The following is a 21,191-nucleotide window of genomic DNA, read 5'->3' on the forward strand; positions in this document are numbered from 1 at the left end:
ATACCCGTTTGTTGGGGATTACATATGCATATTTACGACAATGGCAAAGCGATTGCTATATTTTGAGATTACTGACTGTTGAGTACCCTTTACAAAATGTGATTTTTTTAAACAAGTTTATCTCCTGAAAACGGAACTTATAAAGGGTACACATTTCTGAAAATGCATCTGTGAGGAAGTAACGTGTTATTTAGAAGGGCTAACATAACAACCAGCACACTGAGTTTCTCAACCAATGACTTGGCAGCTGTTTTTTTTGTACTTTTTTCATTTTTCCTATGTACAAGTGCTAGCTATTTTGTTTTTCACCATGCATTTAGCCAAGAATAAACATTTATTTCTACAGCTTCATGGCCTGAGAATTGTGCTTTCTATTTTTCCATGCAGTGTTTCCCGACTGCACAGTAATGTTTTTAATTTTGATCGACTCGGGGCACAATTTGATAAAATAGTGCAGACAGGAGAGCAGGTTTCAAGAAAATTGCCCTAGCAATTGAGAAAAACTGTAACATTGCATCATCAAAGAGAGCAAGGCATTTTCAACACTTTAGACTGATCAATAATTTGTAAAAATAATACAAATATAGAGTGACCAATCGTATAGGTTGGTGGAAAAAAAAAAAAAAGCCAAATTTGGACATACTTGCTCAGTCTTTCACATAAACGAAGTGTAACTTTCAATTTAGAATACTGAATATGTCCTAAAAACTTTAGTAGCCATTTACATGAGAACATTCCTCCAGAGGAGAATGATTTTGAAAAAGAAAACGGCTTTTGCAGAGGAACCATGATGTTTCGCTATTTCGTGAATTGGTTTGAAAAATATTTACCGGTACTGTTTTCCAAATTGCAGTTCTGATCTAAGAAATGCACCAAAGCGACTGAGAAAAAATGTAATCGAGAAGCATATTCCACTGGTGGTGGCATGATAGCCAAGTGGTTAGCTCATCAGCTTCACGGCTCCAAGGGCTTCAAATATTTGTTTTTGCATGTCAAAGCATTTTACTGTTACTTACACTCCATTTTTTTTCCTCTCACAGTATGGATGTGAAGACGGAACCAAACACAGGGAGGCAGGAAGTACTCAAAGAAAACACTTTCGAAAAACAAAAAGGCAATCGAAAAAACAAAAAGGCAAACGGAGGACTTGAGCTGATCAAAAATAGAAAACCGACAGAAGTCCAAAATAACGAGGTTCGAAGTAAATAAATACTAGGAAAACGTGACTTGAAGAGAGAGAAGACAAATAATAAACTAGACACGACAACTAAAAGGACAAAGGACAACACACCTACAAGGACTGAATGAAAGCAGGGAATTAAATACAGGTGACTTGACGAGACAACGAGGAACACCTGGAAAAGAAACAAAGGTTTGGAGGGAGCTGATTGGCTGACACGAGGGACGGGTGACAAGCGCAGGTGGACCTAATAACCTAACGAGACAGACAACACAAGGAAAACATAAAACTAAACTCTAAACCAAAATCAACCAAGACAGATCATGACATTTTCCTCCTTACCACTAGTTGTGATTGCACTCGCTTGGTTTTATTTGATCAGATTTGTCGTGCTGATTGATTGATCCCAATTAAGTTATCTTGGATTGGTTTACATAATTTCATAATAACATGTATACAAGTACTTTATTCTGATGTGGATTTCAGGTGATCAAATTTTCCTTCACTGGGTTTGGCTTGGGATCATATTGGGGAGATGTGTTTTTAACACGTGATCAGGTTCATTCATTAACTCATTCACTGTCAGACATTTTCAGACTCTCTTTTACCCTAACGTTTGAAAAAAAAAAGGAAAAGTACAAATAAATTCCTGGAATTGAATGGCTGGACCTGTGAAAAGACAAGTAAATTAGTCAATGGCAGTGAATGAGTTAAATTCACTGCAGTGATTTTCCATGTTTCATAATTAATGACTGTCCTCTCTTTCAGCCTTGAGACTGTGTTTTTTTTTTTTTTTTAACAACAGTGTAATTGTTATGACTTAATTTGAGACTGTATAAATTGTAGCCTGTGAATCAAAGCTGTATCTCACTAGGTGAACATTGTGTGATCCAGCTGGAGCTGTTTTTTTTCTTTCTACTTTGCTCCAGAAATAAACAATGGAAGACAAACTATTTTCCCAAGAAATGATTTCACCACTTGCAATTGGCCGGCTAATACTCTATGGTGTAATCTCGTCCAAAGTCAGCGGGGAGAGGCTACAGCACACCCACGACCTTAATGAGGATAAGTGGGAAGTCGAATTTCCATTCACTTCATGATTGTGTCCCACTTGGTGTTGATTCTTCACAAGAAAAATTCAAATTTTATATCTTTATGTTTCAAGCCTGAAATATGGCAGAAAACGTTCAAATGGGACGACGACTTTTCTGTAACAAAAATAATGAATGGCAGAATCACAGAGCATAATTTAATGCAAAAAACAACTGGAAACGTGAACAACAAAATTAGCAGAGCATGGGCGGAGTCTGGTTGTGCACAGATTGACAAGACTGCCCACCCAGTGAGATTCATGAAAAAATATGTACTTTAAAATTTTTAGTAAATTATGAAATCATTTTTTAATTTGTGTTTCGTTGTGTTTTTTATTTTATTGAAAATTAAGAATGGCATAATTGTGGCTGTCTAAGGAAAATCTGAACTTCATATTATTCAGTTGGTCATTTTATTTGAATATACGGTGTCGGGACAGGAGGATTGTGCTCAGTGAGAGAAATATTCAAGCCCACCTTGATTTTTCCAGGCCACGTTCTGGCTCCGCCCCTGGAACAGAGAAAGCATGCAAAAAGGACGGGGAACTAAATACACAGACTAATGGATGGATGAAGCCGATTGGCTTGCACGAGGAGCAGGGCTGGCGAGACCAGGTGAAAACAGGGAAGGCACGAACAGTCAAATCAAAACAGAATGCAAAATCAAATACAGTAAGTATTCTCTAGTAAGGAATCATATTTGCATTGTCCAATCTTTCTTTATAACGGAATTTCCTTTTGTGGGAAACGACTACGGTACATGTCCTGTATAAACGTGCAAGTATGTTAACAAAAGACATGTGTAACAAGTTAACACAAGCAATATGATAATACAAACGTTATTAAACAAAAACGGCACTATAAAGTACAGCTATATGAACAAAATACAGTACAGTATAACAAACATGGTCCAGATCCTGTTGAAAAAAATACTGTAACACCAATGCAGTACAGTACTGTACTTAACTAGAGTAAACTGTACTGTATTTTAATGTTGACTTTTCTCAGACTTGGGAAAAAATTAGTCTATTTTGAGTTGTTGTGTTGGCTTCATTCTTTGCTGAATGAAAATGTTTGTCTGCGTATCATACAGTTTTGTTGCTAACTGCAACTGTCCCGTTGATCATCAGTGATGTCTGGTGATTCTTGTGCATACAAAAAGACACGTTTATTTACGCCACTGTACTTTGTTCGTCGAGCCGCAAGCAATTTCCTTTGAGCAGGCAAAATGCTGGAATCGTACTGAGCCAGAATCGATTCCTTGTTTTTCAAAGTCTCGTAGGTTTGAGTTTTTTCGACTCCAAGTGTCTCCTGGATGTTTTTTACTTTGTGTCCAGCTTCTCTTAATCGGATGCATTTCACTCTCTCTTCCACGGCCATTACCGTTCTTCTTCGTTTGGACGCCATGAGCTACAGACAAAAATTTAAATGAATACATTTGAAATCTTTTGCAATTTCAGCAAAACGCATGCCAAAGAAGTAACTTACATGTTGCCGTTTTGGATCCGATAATGGCGGAGCGGTCAAAGTTTTTTCATAGTATTGAGTGGGAACTGCTTGAGTTTGCGCTACTGTGGGCTTTGCTATGGCTTCCGGGTTCTGGATACAATACCGGAACTTTGTAGTAAGGAATCGATCGTTAATGTAATATAGTAGTAGAAAATTTAATGCATACGTTTTTTTTCCGAGTGAGGGAATTTCCGTTTGATCTGATGATGGCTGAGCGGTCATTTCCGTAGTATAGAGCGGGGACTGCTTGAGTTTGCGCTACTACGGGCTTCACTATTGGTTCCGGGTTCCGGATACCGTTCCGAAGTTCCTTCCGTTGTCAGGAATTGATTGTTAATTTAATGTAAGAGTAGAAAATTTAATGCATACGTTGTTTGTCCGGGTGCGGGAACTTCTGTTTGACAGAGGTCCGTAGGTGGGAATAATTACTGTACATCCTGACAGCAAGAGTGAATGCGAAATAACCCAGCTGAAAGGAAGCTGCACTCATCCCTGCCTGCACATTTACAGTGCACAAAGATCTGAAACACCAATACACTCAAACAAAATTAAGCCTGTGATGTCATTGTGTTGTGCAGAGCTGGGCACTTGACACTTTTTTGCCGGTCCGGCCGCGACCCTCCACCCTTGACCTGGGTACCCTTCCAGCCGGGACCCGGCCATATTCAGAAACACTGTCGCCCTCGCACGCTGTGTGCGTGGCGTGTGTTGCAGACCTGTCACCAACAGCACAATGCGTCGGTCACGTGAATCAATGCGGCAGTTGTCACTCACGCCGTCGCGGGAGTAGAAAAAAGCCTAAAAAGAAGCCTTTCACTGAGTAGGCTGAGATGAAATTTGGCCGCCTCGCAAGCACATCACACGCATGAGTGCCGTAGTGGGCCGGACTAAAATCCACTTCCGGCCATGCTTAGTCCAGCCCTTTTTTACAATTTGTCAACCCCCATCCCCCGCCCCAAAAAGTGGGCATCCGGCCGGGCCGGAGGGTCCGACTGGTCCTGCCCAGGTACGGACTGGATTGCCCAGCTCTGGTGTTGTGTTACTGGCAGCCTTTCTAAAAGAAGGCAAAAACAGAAATAGTGTATTATGACTTCGAAGGGAGGTTTGTGCAGCTGCAGCGTGGCTGCTTGCCATATGAAGCCGAACGAACAGCAGCAAGGCAAACCCATCCCCCAGAAAGTCATTTGGAAAGACAAAATGTTAGAAACGGGAAGGATTTCTTTTGCTGGTAAAATAACATAATAGTGCAATAAAGTCCTCTCTTTTAGGTGTATTTTTCCAGGTCATAAAACAATTGACACCGGACAGATGACAAATAGCTATGAAAGTTTGCATTTCTATTGATAGTAAAGAAAAAAACATGTGGAACATTTGGAGCAAAGAAAAATGCAATACATTTTTCTGTTTGGGTGAAGTTAAATGAGGGAAGAAATGAGAATATTCATGGATATGGACTGTTGGCTACTCCAGATGGCCTCTCAAGTTCACGATACGAAAACAAAGGGAATAGTTGGGGCGGTTTGGTATTTGACTCTCACCAGACAATTCTATGCTTCCAACTTTGGCAGGATGCGTAACATCCTGAAAATCTTTTGAAAGTCATGAGACTGAATTTTTGGAGCTAGGCACTCTTCTAGAAGTCAAACCCTTGCCCAAAGTGTAGAAGCTTAATATTGTGATCACCTACATATAATTTTATTGAAACCAACCAGTTTCACATACTTGCTTCATCATTTAAGACATCAAGTTTCATTGAATGTGTTTTTGCTCGGTTTAAGAGCAAGAGCGTGCATTCTGGTACTGAGCCATGAAAGTCTCAGTCTCTGGAACTGAAGCCCATGATTCACTTCCTTGATTTCCTCCAGGATCACAGCTGCTCTGTGGCTTTCCATTTCTCTAGATGTTGACTTGCGGTTGTGAGTCATGCTTGGAGTTTTCTGTGTGCACGAATGTCTTAATATGAAAAAAACCCTAGGACATCATTAAATTACTGTATTTGTGGGTGCCGTAGTGAGTAAAAACAACCAATGGTGCGGGAGTTGCCACCCCCTGGATCCGCCAGAGTTGCTTATCCAGTTCAATACCTTTTTACTTCACTAGTCCTAAAAGCCTTATTCTTATTCTAATTCAATGATTGTATTTAAAACACGTGAATTGGAAAAACATTGCCGGACACCTGGTCAACTAGTAGCATTACCCTCCTGAAGGTTGCGTGACCAAACAGGTTAGCAGACTTAGCGTGACAGTTTGAACATTCGAGAAATTACGGGTTTCAACAGTTATCCAATATTGGCCAAACTTCCGCTTATTGTAAGCAGCTTAATTGACAAAAAGCAGACTGATTAGACTCCGGAAAACATTTTTTATGAACATGCCATGTTGCCATCAAAACCAATAAATTGTCCGGATGCAAGCTGATATTTTTATCATATTTCTCATTACTTACAGGTAACACATCTAAAACAAATCTTAACAGTGTACAACATAAGGTAGTAAAATAATCATGCGAAAATTTAACTTAATAATAATAATGTTAGAAAGGAACTGGTTATAATAATGTTAGAAAATAACTTGTAAGTGTTCAGTACTTGAAGTTCAGACAGGAAGCGGCAGTTTGATTTTGGCATCGATGACGTCGTATCAGATTGATGCTAGTCGTATTGCCCCACAACTTGAGCGCCTTGATGCGTTGCAGGTCGTGAGCTTCATAGCTGTAATGTACGTGCTTGGTGTTGTTGAGGTTCACGTGGAAGGCGTCAACGCCACTCTGGATGTCAATCTGAAAAACAACAAGGCATCAGTGTGAATAGTGCTCTTCAACCAGTAAACGTACGTTTTCTATCCACCCATTACGTACAAACAATGGCCAGATCAAACTCCGACCTAAGAGGCCACTGCACACCAGTTAACATACAGTAATGACCCCTCCAATGCAGGAGTTACCACCCCTGCAATAAGTGACATCCGTGACAGAAAGATGAACATTACTGTTTTTTTCTGGGTGTAAAAAGCAGGACTGAAGAGGATTCAGAGGACACAAAATCTTCAGCAAAAACGAGGCTGTTCTGGAATACGTCCCTTTTATTTAAAAATAAAAACTGGGCCAGAGGCTAGAGGTCAACGGTGGAATTACACTCAAAATAAAATTAACTGCACCAAAAAATCTGTTATCGCGGGACTGTGAACCTGAGATGAATGTTGATTTCTGTACGGTATTCATTTTGTTGTAACAGACGCGTGTACAATGACGTAGTGATTCATGTCAGCTTGAAGTCGAGTCCGAGTCCGAAAGGGAAGCTTTCTTCAGTAAACACCTTTTGCACCAGTGCCCCACACGAGTCAGCCAGTCTGGAGTTAAGCTTGACGGTTGTGTTTTTAAAGTCAAACCTCAGGTACTGCACGGTCGTGTTGTCATCGCACAGCATGTTGACGATAAGCCTGGAACATACATGACGTGTTGTCATGGTTACACGCACAAAAGGTGCCGTCATTATGGGGTGGCCTAGTACTTCTGATTGGCTCGTGCTCCGATGCTGATGCTGCGGTTCACACTGAGACCGTTGGCAAGATGAACGATGAGCCCACCATGCTGCACACAATTGATAAAAAAAAGAGTAAAACTAGAGAAAACAGTCAATTTTCCCCATTAAGGTCCACGCACACACAGGGGATATCTTGAAATCAGACAAGAGGGTTGCTCGGCATAAATGTTAGAATGCTATCAACCTCCCCAAGTGACCATCGGCATAAATGTTGGAATGCTATCAACCTCCCCAAGTGACCAATCACCCAACCAATAAAATCAATGGAATGATCAATTGTCAAAACAACCAACAAACCAATCAATGGACTGATCATTTGCTTAAATAACCAAGCAGCCAATCAAGCAACATACATTTTAAATACGATGACTTGGCAACGAACCAACTAATCAACCGCCCACTGTTAAATCACACTTGTGGGTACATCTGGAAATCAGACAACAAAATAAAGAGGCGGAATTGTGGGCAATTTCCGCAACACAAAAACACATTTAGGATCTTTTTGGCATTAATGTTGGAACTCTGAACCGACATACCAAAAAACAACCAGCCAATCATTCAACTCACAAGTATTCTTTTACGAAATAACCGACCAAATAATCTGATTATACTTTGACTAAATAACAAACCAAAGGACTAATCAACCACCCCCAGGGAAGACACTTCTGGGTCCGTCTTGAAATCAGTAACACTTAGCAACCGCCCAAATGACCAACCTACGAAAACCAATCACCCAACCAATCAATATTCTTACAAATTACCCAGCCAATCAATAAATCTATTGAGCCATCAACCAACTCACATTTCAACTATGATCACTTTTACTCTGACTAAATAACCAACCGATTGACTAATCAACCACCCCCAGAGATAATACACATTTGGGTAGATCTTGAAATCAGACAAGAGGATCGTCCCTTCTCACCCGTTGAGCTCTGTGCACTCTGGGCTTCACAGAGGCAGATCTCGCATTCCCTGGTTCTTGATTGGTCAGTACTTTCTGCAAACCAAAACACATTCAGCGTCTCTTTTCGGAATAAATGTTGGAACTCTATCAACCGCCCAATTAACCAGCCAACCAATCAATCAATGGACTGATCAATTGCCGAAATAACCAACCAGTTGACTAATCAACCACCCACACATTTCTTGGTACATGTTCAAGTCGGACATGAGGATTGGCCTTTCACACCTAATGTTGTCCGCGCACCTTGAGCTTCACTGAGGCTGAGCTTGCATTGATATCTGGTTCCTGATTGGTCGGTGGAGTGGTGAGCAGGTTCTGCAAAACAAAAAAAAACAACTGCCCAATTGTATCAAAATCCAACCAGACAATCATTCAACTTGTGTTTTAAGTACAATTACTTTCACTTTGACGGAATAACCAATTGCCGAATCAACCACACACAGGGAATGCACACTTCTGGGTCCATCTTGAAATCAGAAAAGGAAAGAGGATTGCCTTTTGCATCTGCTGGAAATCAGAAAAGGAAAGAGGATTGCCTTTTGCACCTGCTGATGTCCTCACTTGATGGGCTTCACCGTGGCTGAGCTCACATTGACCTCTGGTTCCTGTTTGATCGGTGGAGTGGTGAGCACTCCATAAATTTTGGAACTGTATCAACCGCCCTATTGACCAACCTACCAAAACCAACCAACCAATTAATGGACATTGATTGCTGAAATCATCAAGCAATCACTCAATCACTCAATCAGATCTCGAAATCAGACAACATGATGGCCTTTCCCACCTGCTGTCCATTCAGTGTGTGCTGCACCGATGCTGAGCTCGGATTGCTCTCAAGTTCCTGATTGGTCGCTGGAGTGGTGAGCTGTTTCTGGAAAAAAAAAATTGTGCTTCTCTTTTTGGCATAAATGTTGGTACTATCGACTGCTCATTTGACCAACCTACTAAAAACCAGTCAACCAATTGCCTAATCAACCTCCCACTTCAATCAAAAAGGATTGGCCTTTTGCACCTGCTGAGGTTTACGCACAATAGGCAACCGCCCAATTAATCAACCAACCAATCATCAATGGACTGATCTATTGCCGAAATAACCAACCAATTGACTAATCAACACCCCCATGGAACACACGCATCTGCGTACATCTTGAAATCAGATGATAAGGATTGGCCTTTCACACCTGCTGTTGTCCACGCACCTTGAGCTTCACCGAGGCTGAGCTCGCGTTGATCGCTGGTTTCTGCTGGATCGGCAGAACAGTGGGCAACTTCTGCAAAACAAAACACTTTTAGTGTCTGTTCTTGGCACACGTTGTAACCCTTATCAACCGCGCATCCGACCAACCGATCAAAACCAAACATTCAATGGACTGACAGAATATCCAGCCAATCAACAAATCCATTGCTCAACCAACTCATATGCTTACTTTTACTCTGACTACATAACCAACTAATTGACTAATCAACCACTCCCAGGGAACACAAACGTTTGAGTAGATCTCGAAATCAGACAAGAGGATTGGCCCTTCTCACCTGTTGAGCTCCGTGCACTGCGGGCTTTGACGAGGCTGAGCTCACATTGATCTCTGGTTCCTGATTGGTGAGAAGATTCTGTTAAACAAAAACACATTCATCTCTTTGTCCTAAATGTTGAAACTATCAACTGCCCAATTGTATCAAACACCAACCAGCAAATCAATCATTGAACTCGTGTTTTAAATACAAGTATTTTCACATGGACATAATAACCAATTGGCTAATCAAGTACACATAGGAAATGCACACTTCTGGGTGTATCTTGAAATCAGAAAAGGAAAGAGGATTGCCTATTGTACCTGCTGATGTCCTTGCTTGATGGGCTTCACCGAGGCTGAGCTCACGTTGATCTCTGGATCCGTAGTGTTCAGTGGAGTGAACAGCAATTCCTGCAAAACAAAACTTATTTAGCGTGTGTTCTCGTTATAAATGTTGGAACTCTATCAACCAACCTATATTGACCAACCTACAATCATTTCACTTTTTAAATATGATTACTTATACTGACTGAACAACTAATATTGCCTAAACAACTAACCAATTGACTACTCAACCATACCCAGCGAACACACACTTCCTCTGAGTACATCTTGAAATCAGACAAAAGGTTTGGTCTTTCACACCTGCTTTGGTTTCTTCCTGGTCGGCCGGAAAGTGGGAAATTTCTGCAAAACAAAACACATTTAACCTAACCCTCAGCATACATCTTATAACTCATAACAACCACCCAGTTGCCCAACCTAACCAAACCAACCAACGAATGGATATCGATTGCTGAAATAACCAGCCAATCAATCAATCAATCCATCAATTTATGTATTAAATAGCATTACTTATACTTTGACTAAATCACCAACCAACTGACTAATCAAAAATCCCCAGGGAATACGCACCTTCTGACCTCCGTGCTGACTTCCGTGCACGATGTTGGGCTTCACCCTGACTGTGAACACGTTGAACTCTGGTTCCGGATTGGTCCCGAGGAAATTAGGGAGGGAGGGACAAATGGAGGAAGGAAGTAAGGGAGGGGGGAAGGAAGGAAGCAAGTAAAGGAAAAAATTGACTTTCAACCCAAACATTTTTTTCAAGAATATGTTCTGTGCAAGCCCACTTGCAGTTGAAACAAGGAATTCTGATAAATATTGCGTTTGTGGAGTAAGAGTTAATCCACTAGTTTTTAGCCATCTCGGGGGGCGGCCATTTTGTCACTTCTGTCGACTGAAAATGACATCATAACTACTATGGGGCTTAGGTAATGACCAATGACGGCTGTTTTCTGAAGCTGAGCCGTGATTGGTCGTTTCCTAAGCCCTGAGCAGTTGTTTTATTTTCAGTCAACAGAAATGACAAAATGCGGTTAAAAAGTATACAATTCCCCTTTCGTCAAACTTTCGACGGGTGTGACGTCACACTGGAAGTCCCGGCGTAACCACGCCCCTTTATGACGTCATATCCGGTTTAAAACCCGCACCGTTGGTGACATCATTTTGTAGTCTGGAAGAAGAGCGCCTCCCCTAGCCGCACCCCTTTGATGACATCATTCTGTAGTCCATAAGCCACACCCCTAAGCGCATGCTTTGATGACGTCATGTTGTAGTCCATAAGCCCCATCCCCACCCCTAAACACGCCCAATACCTCATCTAACCACACCCCTTTGTAGTCCGGAAACGCAATTTTACCCCTAACCCCGCCCCGATACTTCACATCCGGTCAGCCATTTTACGTTTTTAGGCTGCCGCCATCTTTTCCGGCATGACCAAATATGGGCATTATGCTTCCGCCTTATTCAAGACATGTACAGACATGTTTTGAACAGTGATGTCACCCCAGGCATGTCCAGACATGTTTTTAGGCTGCCGCCATCTTTTCCGGCATGCCCAAATATGGGCAGGGATGAGATCATACTTCCGCCTCGTTCAAGACATGTACAGACATGTTTTTAGGCTGCCGCCATCTTTTCCGGCATGCCAAAATATAGGTATGGATTACATACACGCTTACGCCTGTAACATGAAACTCATGTATAGCCTGGGGTTGATGTCCAGGATTGTTCAGACATGTTTTTAGACCCTCCCCTCATATGCAGCGCACTACCACACGCTAAAACAGAAAGTAAAAGCAATCTTCTTGCATCATGATTGAGGGAACATGTATTTCTATTCATAAAGGCTAAGGATCAAACGCTCATCAAAAATCAAGGATTTATTTGGAAAGAAGACAACACCCGCCCACTGAATCATTGGAGTAATACCACGTCATTTGACTATAAAACACCTGAACTACACCTGTACAACATTGTAAGATAAGAATGCCTTTATTGATCCCACAGTGGGGAAATTTTCGTTGTTACAGTAGCAAAGATATAGGTCACACAGGGGCGGCGGCATAATGTGGCCATTAATGTATAACATTGACGGCAAACATTTAGAATCAAACCTATGTAGATATACGCAGTAACATGTGTATATACACATGTGTATACACACCAACCTACATCTACATAAAAAATATGAGGAACACTCATTTCGGCCTGTACATAGTACAGAGGAAAAAATACTCTAAGTGACAGTGCTGCAGTGCTGTAGTGAAATGTAAGGAACAGCATTGGATAAAAATAAAACTAGACTAACAGTAGTGGGGAATGTTGAGTATTGCACGGTATTACAGTAGTGGGGAATATTGGGTATTGCACGATACGAGCTCAGGTGCAGGACTGCACAATTGCACTAATGACCGCCAGTTTGTAGAGACTACACAATGTTCTTGTTAAAGAGTCTGACAGCAGCAGGCAAGAAGGAACGGCGGAATCTCTCCTTTGCACAGCGAGGGTGTAACAGTCTGTCACTGAAGGTGCTGTGGAGTGCTGTTAGGGTGCCCTGGAGGGGGTGGTCCGGGTTGCCCAGCATTGATGACAGCTTGGCCAACATCCTCCTGTCCCCCACCGAGTCCACAGAGTCCAGGGAGCAGCCCAGGACAGAGCCGGCCCTCTTGACCAGTTTGTCCAGCCGCTTCTTGTCCCGGGCCGAGACGCCGCCTGCCCAGGTGACCACTCCCTGGAAGATGACCGATGCAACCACCGAGTCATAAAAGTTCCTGAGGAGTGTCCCCTGAACCCCAAAAGACCTCAGTCTCCTGAGTAGGAAGAGTCTGCTCTGACTCTTCCTATAGAGGGCGTCTGTGTTGTCGCACCAGTCCAGTTTATTGTTCAGATGAACACCCAGGTACTTGTAAGTTGAGACTCTCTCAACATCTGTTCCCCGGATATTCACTGGTGCAGGTGAAGAGTGCTGGCGCCTACCGAAATCCACCACCATTTCTTTGGATTTCCCCGCATTGATCAGGAGGCGGTTCTGCTGGCACCAATCCACAAAACCCTGAGTAAGTTCTCTGTACTCCCGATCATCTCCGCCTGTGATGAGGCCGACAATCGCAGAGTCGTCAGAGAACTTCTGCAGGTGACAGGTAGGGGTGTTGTAGTTGAAGTCCGAGGTGTAGAGGGTGAACAGGAAGGGAGCCAAGACAGTTCCCTGTGGGGCCCCCGTGCTGCAGAGGAGCACGTCAGACACACAGTCCTGTGTTCTCACATACTGTGGCCGGTTTGTGAGGTAGTCCTGGATCCATGTGGTGAGGTGGTGCGCCACCCCCGCCCGCTCCAGCTTGTCTCCCAGTAGGGTGGGCTGGATGGTGTTGAAAGCACTGGAGAAATCAAAGAACATGATCCTCACAGTGCTCCCCGCCTTCTCCAGGTGGGAGAGTGAAGTGTGGAGGAGGTAGATGATGGCATCATCCACACTGATGCCAGGCTGGTATGCGAACTGGAGTGGGTCCATTGAGGAGCTCACCAGGGGGCGCAGGTGGACAAGGACCAGTCTCTCCAGGGTCTTCATCAGGTGAGACGTCAGCGCCACCGGTCTGAAGCTGTTGAGCTCCTTCGGGTGGGGGGTCTTTGGCACCGGGACCAGGCAGGATGTTTTCCATAGCTGGGGGACCCTGCCCAGCTTCAGGCTCAGGTTGAACATGTGCTGGACAATTCCACACAGCTGGTCTGCGCAGGATTTGAGGAGCTGGGGGCTGATGCCATCTGGACCCGCTGCCTTCCTCGCCTTCATCTTCTTCAGCTGGTTCCTCACCTGAGATGTTGTGAAGGCCAAGGCTGGACAGGAAGGAGTGGTGGCTATCTGGTGTAGCTGGGAGCTGGAGTCTGTGGAGAAAAGAGGGGAGGGGGTGACACGCCCAGCAGGAGGAGTAGGTGGAGACTGCAGCAGGAGAGACTGAGTGGAGGCAGGCATCTGATCGAACCTATTGAAAAAGAGATTCAGCTCATTTGCCCACTGCAGGTCCCCCTCAGTCCGGGTCTTGGGTTGTCCGTGGCCTGAGATGGTCTTCAGGCCCCTCCAGACTCCCCTGGCGTTATTCTGCAGCAGCTGCTCCTCCATCCTCTTCCTGTAGGACCTTTTCCCCTCTCTGATCCTCCTCCTCAGCTGGCGCTGCACAGTCCTCCGCTCCTCTATGTTGCCTGACGCAAAAGCCCTCCTCTTCTCCTTCAGGAGAGCTTTTATGTCTGGTGTGATCCAGGGTTTGTTGTTGGAGAAACACCTTACTGTCCTGGTGGGTATGGTGTTCTCCATGCAGAAATTTATATAGTCTGTAACAGTGTCCGTTAGACTACTAATGTCTTCCCCATGAGCATCGCTGAATACTTCCCACACAGTTGTGCTGAAGCAGTCCTTTAAGGCCTCCTCGGCCTCTCCAGACCATCTCTGAACCGTGCGGGTCACAGCTGGCTGCCTGCGGACCAGAGGTTTGTACACAGACTGGAGAGCCACCAGGTTGTGATCAGCTTTGCCCAGCGGGGGGAGGGGCAGTGATGTGTATGCCTCCTTGGTGTTGGCATAGAAAAGGTCCAGTGTTTTATTGTCTCTGGTGTGGCAGGTGACATACTGTGTGAATGAAGGCAGAGAGGAGGAAGGGGAGGCATGATTGAAGTCACCAGAGATGAGTACCAGGGCATTTGGGTGCTGTGTTTGTAGCCTGCTCACTGCTGCAGTCAAGACATCACAGGCTGTGTCGCAGCTGGCAGCTGGTGGGACGTAGACGGTCACCGCGATCACGTGACTAAACTCTCGCGGGATGTAGAATGGCCTCATGCCAACAGCTAGCAGCTCAATATCCCTGCTGCAAAGCTGCTCCTTAATCGTGATGTGCCCAGGATTACACCATCTATCGTTCACAAACACAGCCAGCCCTCCTCCTTTCCTCTTTCCACTCTCCAGCGTCCTGTCCGCGCGTATGATTTGGAAGCCGTCCAATTCTACGACCGCGTTCGGCGTTAGCGTTGTTAGCCACGACTCCGTGAATAGCATCAGGCTAGCCTCCCGGAAGTCCCTCTCGTGCCGGGTAAGCGCCGCTAGCTCGTCCATCTTGTTGGGGAGCGATCTAACATTCCCCATGATAACAGACGGGAGGACGGGATGGTATCGTCTCCTCCTTTCCCGGCGTTTAACCCCCGCACGAGATCCCCGTCTCTTCCTCCTCAGCTCACGGGGGATATCGGGTCTCGCCCCGGGAGCCGGCGCATGGTTAGCACGGAGTGCTAACAGCTGATTCCGGCTGTAAACAATGGGGGCTCGGCTCCGAGCCAAGTCGCCGGACACGATCGCGCAAAAAATAGCAATCAGCAGCAGCAAGAATACCGCAGTTTGGGTGTCCATTGCTACGCAAGTTACGACTATCAATTATACGAAAAAGGTATGAGGTAGAGTAATATTAAAGAACAAAAACACACGAAAAGGCTCACCGATGAGCCGGAGCTACTGTAGCGGGCTGCCACTCGCGCGGCGCCGGAAGTATCATGAATGATTCTTTGTTTTTTGTTTTTTAATGATTGAGAATAGCAACGATTATTGTTCTAATACAGCTTGTTAGGGCATATTCCATACAATTAAGACAAAATAATTGTGAAAAGTCTGAGTGCAAAATACCATGTCATCTACACATGTACCTATGAAACACCTGAACTACACTACTTTGGGTTGGTTTCCCATTCAACAAAAAAAACCCAGGGCTCTCGGATTAAAGAAAAAAGAGTGTGTGTATTTTAATGTTGGTCATCTTGGTGATCGTAGTTTTTTTTTTTTTTTTAAAGGCACTTTGTTTTAAGGCACGAAATTTGAGAAGCGACTTATTTCAACCGTTGCCCTCAGACGGCGATTCTGTACAACAAATTCCACATCAAAAGCAGGAAATTGTAATCATAAAACATATAACTCAATTCCATCCATCCATCCATTATCTATACCGCTTATCCTCACAAGGGTCGCGGGGAGTGCTGGAGCCTATCCCAGCAGTAGGCGGGGGACAGTAGGCGGGGGACAGCCAATCGCAGGGCACACAGAGACAAACAAACATCCACACTCACAATTACACCTAGGGGCAATTTAGAGTGTCCAATTAACCTACCAAGCATGTTTTTTGGAATGTGGGAGGAAACCGGAGTACCCACAGAAAACCCACGCAGGCACGGGGAGAACATGCAAACTCCACACAGGGAGGCCGGGGCCGGGATCGAACCCACGACCTCTGAACTGTGAGGCGGACGTGCTAACCAGTCGAACACCGTGCCGCCATATAACTCAATTATAATTTATAAATGTATTCAAATACAAGTTAATGCAAAGGTAAAGGCAATTGCTTTTTCCATTAATGGAACGCCATAGCGCGTTATACATTGTATTGAAAATGAAGATTCTCTATTCGAATGTTAGCATGATACCATGTATCAAAAAAATCGTATCTATCGTTACTCACATGACTCATGAGGTTTAAAAAAGGTTAAAAGTGGAAAAAGGTAATAGTAATATCAAAACCAATTCAACAACCTCCAAATGATTCCCAAAATTAGATTCTTAAAAGAAACTTTGATGACCTATTTCAACACAAGTGCTTTGACGAATTTGACAAACTTAGGTCAAAAGCCACTTTTATCCAAACTTTTCAAGTGAATAGATTATAATAATAAATACGAATAATATTTCATACATTTTCTCAATTGCTCACCTAAACACACCCAGGCGCTAAACGATAGCACGAGCATGGCCGCGACAAGCGCAAACGTCTTCATCTTCAGCTCCGAAAACTGAAGACAAGATCGTACGGTTAACGCCGCACTGGTGAAGTTGAGAACTTTCACTAGGACAAGCCCACGCGTGAAGCGCGTCACATACAGCAAACATCAAGCAGGGAAGCAAAGAGCACATTTTGACTTTTTTCTTCTGCGCTATTATGACGTCGCCTTCGCCAGGTATTTCTCCCATTGGCTGTCATCGCCAAGCAGAACTTTCCACCTCAGAATTATTTGATCATTGGAAATATTCACTGACTTCAAAACTTTAGTATTTATTCAACTACTAAAAACTCAACTAGTCCAAACCAGGGGCGGGGCTTGACAGACAGCCCACCCAATGAGATTAATGAAAAAAGATGTACTTTTACATTTTTGTGAATTATGAAATTATTTGTGTTTTTTATTTTATTGAATATTAAGAATGGCATAATTGTGGTTGTCTAAGGAAGATCTGAACTTCATATTATTCGGTTTGTCATTTTATTTGAATATACGATGTGTCGGGACAGGAGAATTGTGTGAAGTGAGAGAGATATTCAGGGCCACCCTGATATTTCCAGGCCTACCCATTAGCCATGTTCTGGCTCCGCCCCTGCTCCAAACTATCATCATAGCCTCATGCCCATTAATCCCTGTACATTTAACACTTTATTCTTGAGCTTTCTATTCCTTTTGTACAAGTACAAAATGTCTTGTAAATATGTGTAATTCAATACATGCATTTTCATTCTCCTACATCCACACTTTTGTTGCCTTGCATCTTTGCACAAATTCAAACCTTGAATAAGGATCTCCCTTATCTCTTTCTTGTTCTATCTTTATTTTCACTAGTACTGGGACTCAATGGGTTAACCTGGGACCTGTGGTATTGTACTTCGTGCCATATCGTGGAAATTTGTGTTGGTATTACAAAAAAAAAGTCCTTGGATCATTTTATCATTGAATTTTGAGGAAAGATTGAAAACTCAACTTTAAATTGAACTTGAAAGGACAAGAAAATAAATAATGGTAAGAAGATAAAATAAGAATAACAGCATTAGAAAACAATAAATAAAAACAAATATCAACTGTTGGCCTCATAGTGGCAATTGAAAGGAAGTTGCTGTACTGACACGATGGAATAGTAACAGAAATAGAGCAGGTCCACCACATGGTAAAAAAACAAAAAAACAAAAGCAAAATAGATTTCATCTGTCCTCAGCACTTGGAAGTAAAAAAATGTCCATGGACTAGCTGCAGAGAAAAGGTCAGACTTGAATCCAGGTTTGTGTTGGGGTGAAAATAAGAAGCTGGGGTTTTGGAATGTGTCTCGTCACAGCCTCTTCTGATCTTGGATGAACTTTTTACTTTGACCCAAATTGGAGCAATTTCTCTTGAGCAGGAAGGGGCATGCTGTCATTGCAGCACACGATGCCAAGATCAACTCAGCCAGCTCAAGACTTTTCCACGTTTGCCTGCAGGGCTTGTTTTGCTTTCCTAACTAAATCATTGGAAATGATTTACAATTGCGCGCTGGTGCTGATTGGTGATGTACAATGAGGTAGCATTCAACTCATAGTCTGAAAAGTACAAGTTGCAGGGTTGCGAGGAAATTCAACCTCGCGACTGCGGAAAAGAAAAACATTTGGGAATCTGTGTTTGAAAAAAATACTGAGCATGGATTTGCCTTGGTTGGATTCCTCACAGCATTTACCAACACTTTGGGACATTCCTTAGGCTGGTCATCTGTCAAAATAATGACCATCTGCAAAGTGTCTAGACCCGCTTAATGTTTATTCAAATGGTTAGCATGACTGAAGAATCAGCACGATTAAGTGCACTATTGAGTCTGACATGGCACACATGAGTACAGTGAGAAGCTCTTTGGTGGGTGCTGGTCAACTTTTTATTCACTTCATTTTGCAATGAAATTACAAAACAACTTTTGGCACTGAAAAATATTCCACTGAAAACACAAATAAAACCACAATATATTTTTGGGGTGTTTTTAAATGTGAGGATTCAGACTGCCCTGCGAGGTCAGTTCCAGTGCTTTTTTTCAGTGTCTTGTTTTTAAAATTTTAATTTCCTTGTTTTTTACTTTTTTTTTTTCTTTTACTTTCAAATTAAAGGAACTGTATGGGTGAGACTTTGAGAAGGTAGTAGAGCTGGCTATATTCGAACCACCTTTTCTTGTGACATTTCTTCCATGTAAATAATCGTTTCAAAGGTCACACTGTTGCCGTCATAACGCCTTTCCAAAACACAAATCTCATATGTCATAGAAATGTTAAGATTAGTCCCAACACTTAAACACGTGACGTCACAGTACGAACCGTATTGCTGTGTAAAAACAAGACAACTACTGATCATGGTAGTAAAACTAATAAAAGACTTTCTATTGTGATCGCAATTGACTGATGAAGCTGGAATCTAGTTAGAATTTGAATGAGTCGACTTCAGTGCTGGGCTGGCCTATGGGGAAGCCGGGTATTTCCTCGGTGGGCCGCAGCCGGTCCGATGTCTCGTGGTGATTGTGGTCTCTGGTGAGACCACAACTACCACAAGACCAAAAAAGAAGCAGTTATGAGGAAAAAAGTGTAGCGCTGGCTATGGACAACAGCTTCATTGGCCACTCGGAATCGGAGTAAGACATCACAAAACGACAAACATCTCCGGTAAAACAGAGGAAATTGAGGGTACAACTACTGATGCGTTAGGTACAAAAGAAGGTTGGAATTTGTACAACTGAGACCGAAGTTTAATCACCCCTCTTCCTGAAGTCCTCCTACTCAACAGGGCAGACAAATCTTAAACCCGATATACAGTAGAAATCATGCCATCTGCTACTCACAAACATTGTAGTTACATGTTTTGTTGTAAAGCTTGGAAGCGTCGGGAGCACGTCACTTAGCGTTACAGTGTAGTGAGCTCTAAATTCCGACCCTCGTGGAATTTGAACACACCGTTACGGGAGACAAAAGGAGGCATTTGCTCATCGTGAAAGAAAGAACGATTTTTCTGTCGATGTTTGTAACTTTTTTTACTTAGCTCGATACATCTTTTAGCATGTACTCGACAGATGTCTTGTTTTCGTACACAATTTTAGAACGACTTTTGGTGGGAGACTAGCATTACACACAAATTACAGGTTCATCGTGTATGACTTACGTCAGCTAGGTATTTTTCAAACAATAATTGTTTTGCCATTGCTTCAAATAATAATAACACACACACCTATACACACTTGCGTGCATGAAGTGGGCTGGTCTGTCAATGACTCCCGAGCCACTAAATCTTCCCAGTCCGTCCGGGCATGGTCGGCTTACTGTAAATAACATAGGGTTCATGCTTTTTCTATTACATTCTTCTTCTCTCAACACTCCTCGAGCCAGAAGTGAGAAGTAAGCTCACAAATGGGGCTGTTGAGAGCACGGATGACAACAACACTATTTATCAGACTTGTACCTTGTTTTAATTACAAGAACATTCTGTTTTCACGCTGTCCACTCTGTTAAACTTTCATCAGGCCCTTTCGCTTTCAATGCCATTACAAACTCAGAATGTTTTTTTTGTGTGGAAATAGAAAGAAACTGAACAGATATACATTCACAGTGACAGGATAATTGAAAGTCACATTTATACAGTAGGTGTTTGTTCAACTCTGGTTGGGTGTAAAATAATATAATCACACGGCTTTTTGAGAGTAATTGTTTGCAGTGTGACAGCAGAGGTTTACGGACTCCTATTCAGTGACCCCCTTTGGTTGAAATAGAAAAAACTCAAATGTGAGAGCAGCCGATTTAACAGATGTTCATCATCATTTGGTGCTTCAGTTATTACAATGAAATATAGTGCAGCGTGATTCTTTAAAGTGGAAATCAACCCAAACCTATTTTTTTCAAGAATATGTTCCCCGCAGGCCCACTAGTTGAAACACGGCATTCTGATTAACATTGTGTTTGTGGAATATGAGTTAAGCAACAAAATCCACCCGTTTTTAGCCATCTCAGGGGGCGGCCATTTTGTCACTTCTGTCGACTGAATATGACATCACAACTGCTCAGGGCTAAGGTAACGACCAATCACAGCTCACCTGTTTTCTGAAGCTGAGTCGTGATTGGTTGTTATCTGAGCCCTGAGCAGTTGTGATGTCATTTCCAGTCGACAGAAGTGACAAAATGGCCGCCCCCAGAGATGGCTAAAACGGGTGGATCAACTCTTATTCCACAAATACAATATTCATCAGAATGCCTTGTTTCA

General features: G+C 43.0%; 1 protein-coding gene across 1 annotated transcript; it reads right to left on the bottom strand.

Annotated features, from left to right (window-relative positions):
• Positions 1 to 6,159: 6,159 nt before the first annotated feature.
• LOC147132611 (uncharacterized) lies at positions 6,160 to 10,904 on the bottom strand. The gene is made up of 10 exons (XM_086015189.1): positions 10,719 to 10,904; positions 10,449 to 10,490; positions 10,125 to 10,214; positions 9,823 to 9,882; positions 9,489 to 9,560; positions 8,533 to 8,604; positions 8,248 to 8,322; positions 7,290 to 7,369; positions 7,168 to 7,218; positions 6,160 to 6,559 (listed from the first exon to the last, which is right to left on the bottom strand). The coding sequence occupies exons 1-10, from the start codon at positions 10,902 to 10,904 to the stop codon at positions 6,523 to 6,525; spliced, it is 765 nt and encodes a 254-aa protein (XP_085871315.1). The 3' UTR covers positions 6,160 to 6,522.
• Positions 10,905 to 21,191: the final 10,287 nt, after the last annotated feature.

This window comes from Filicampus tigris, chromosome 18, assembly GCF_054856515.1.
Source record: "Filicampus tigris isolate MCC_2025a chromosome 18, RoL_Ftig_1.0, whole genome shotgun sequence".
Taxonomy (NCBI): domain Eukaryota; kingdom Metazoa; phylum Chordata; class Actinopteri; order Syngnathiformes; family Syngnathidae; genus Filicampus; species Filicampus tigris.

What these genes read in the sequence shown, in the direction of transcription:
- LOC147132611 (XM_086015189.1), bottom strand. Translation starts at nt 10,904, where the DNA reads ATGTTTGGGTTGAAAGTCAATTTTTTCCTTTACTTGCTTCCTTCCTTC. An exon ending in TCAAGCAAGGACATCAGCAG is followed by an intron (nt 9,883 to 10,124) that starts GTACAATAGGCA and finishes CTCACCAATCAG; the next exon opens with GAACCAGAGATCAATGTGAG. An exon ending in CAGCCTCAGTGAAGCTCAAG is followed by an intron (nt 8,323 to 8,532) that starts GTGCGCGGACAA and finishes TTTGGTTTGCAG; the next exon opens with AAAGTACTGACCAATCAAGA.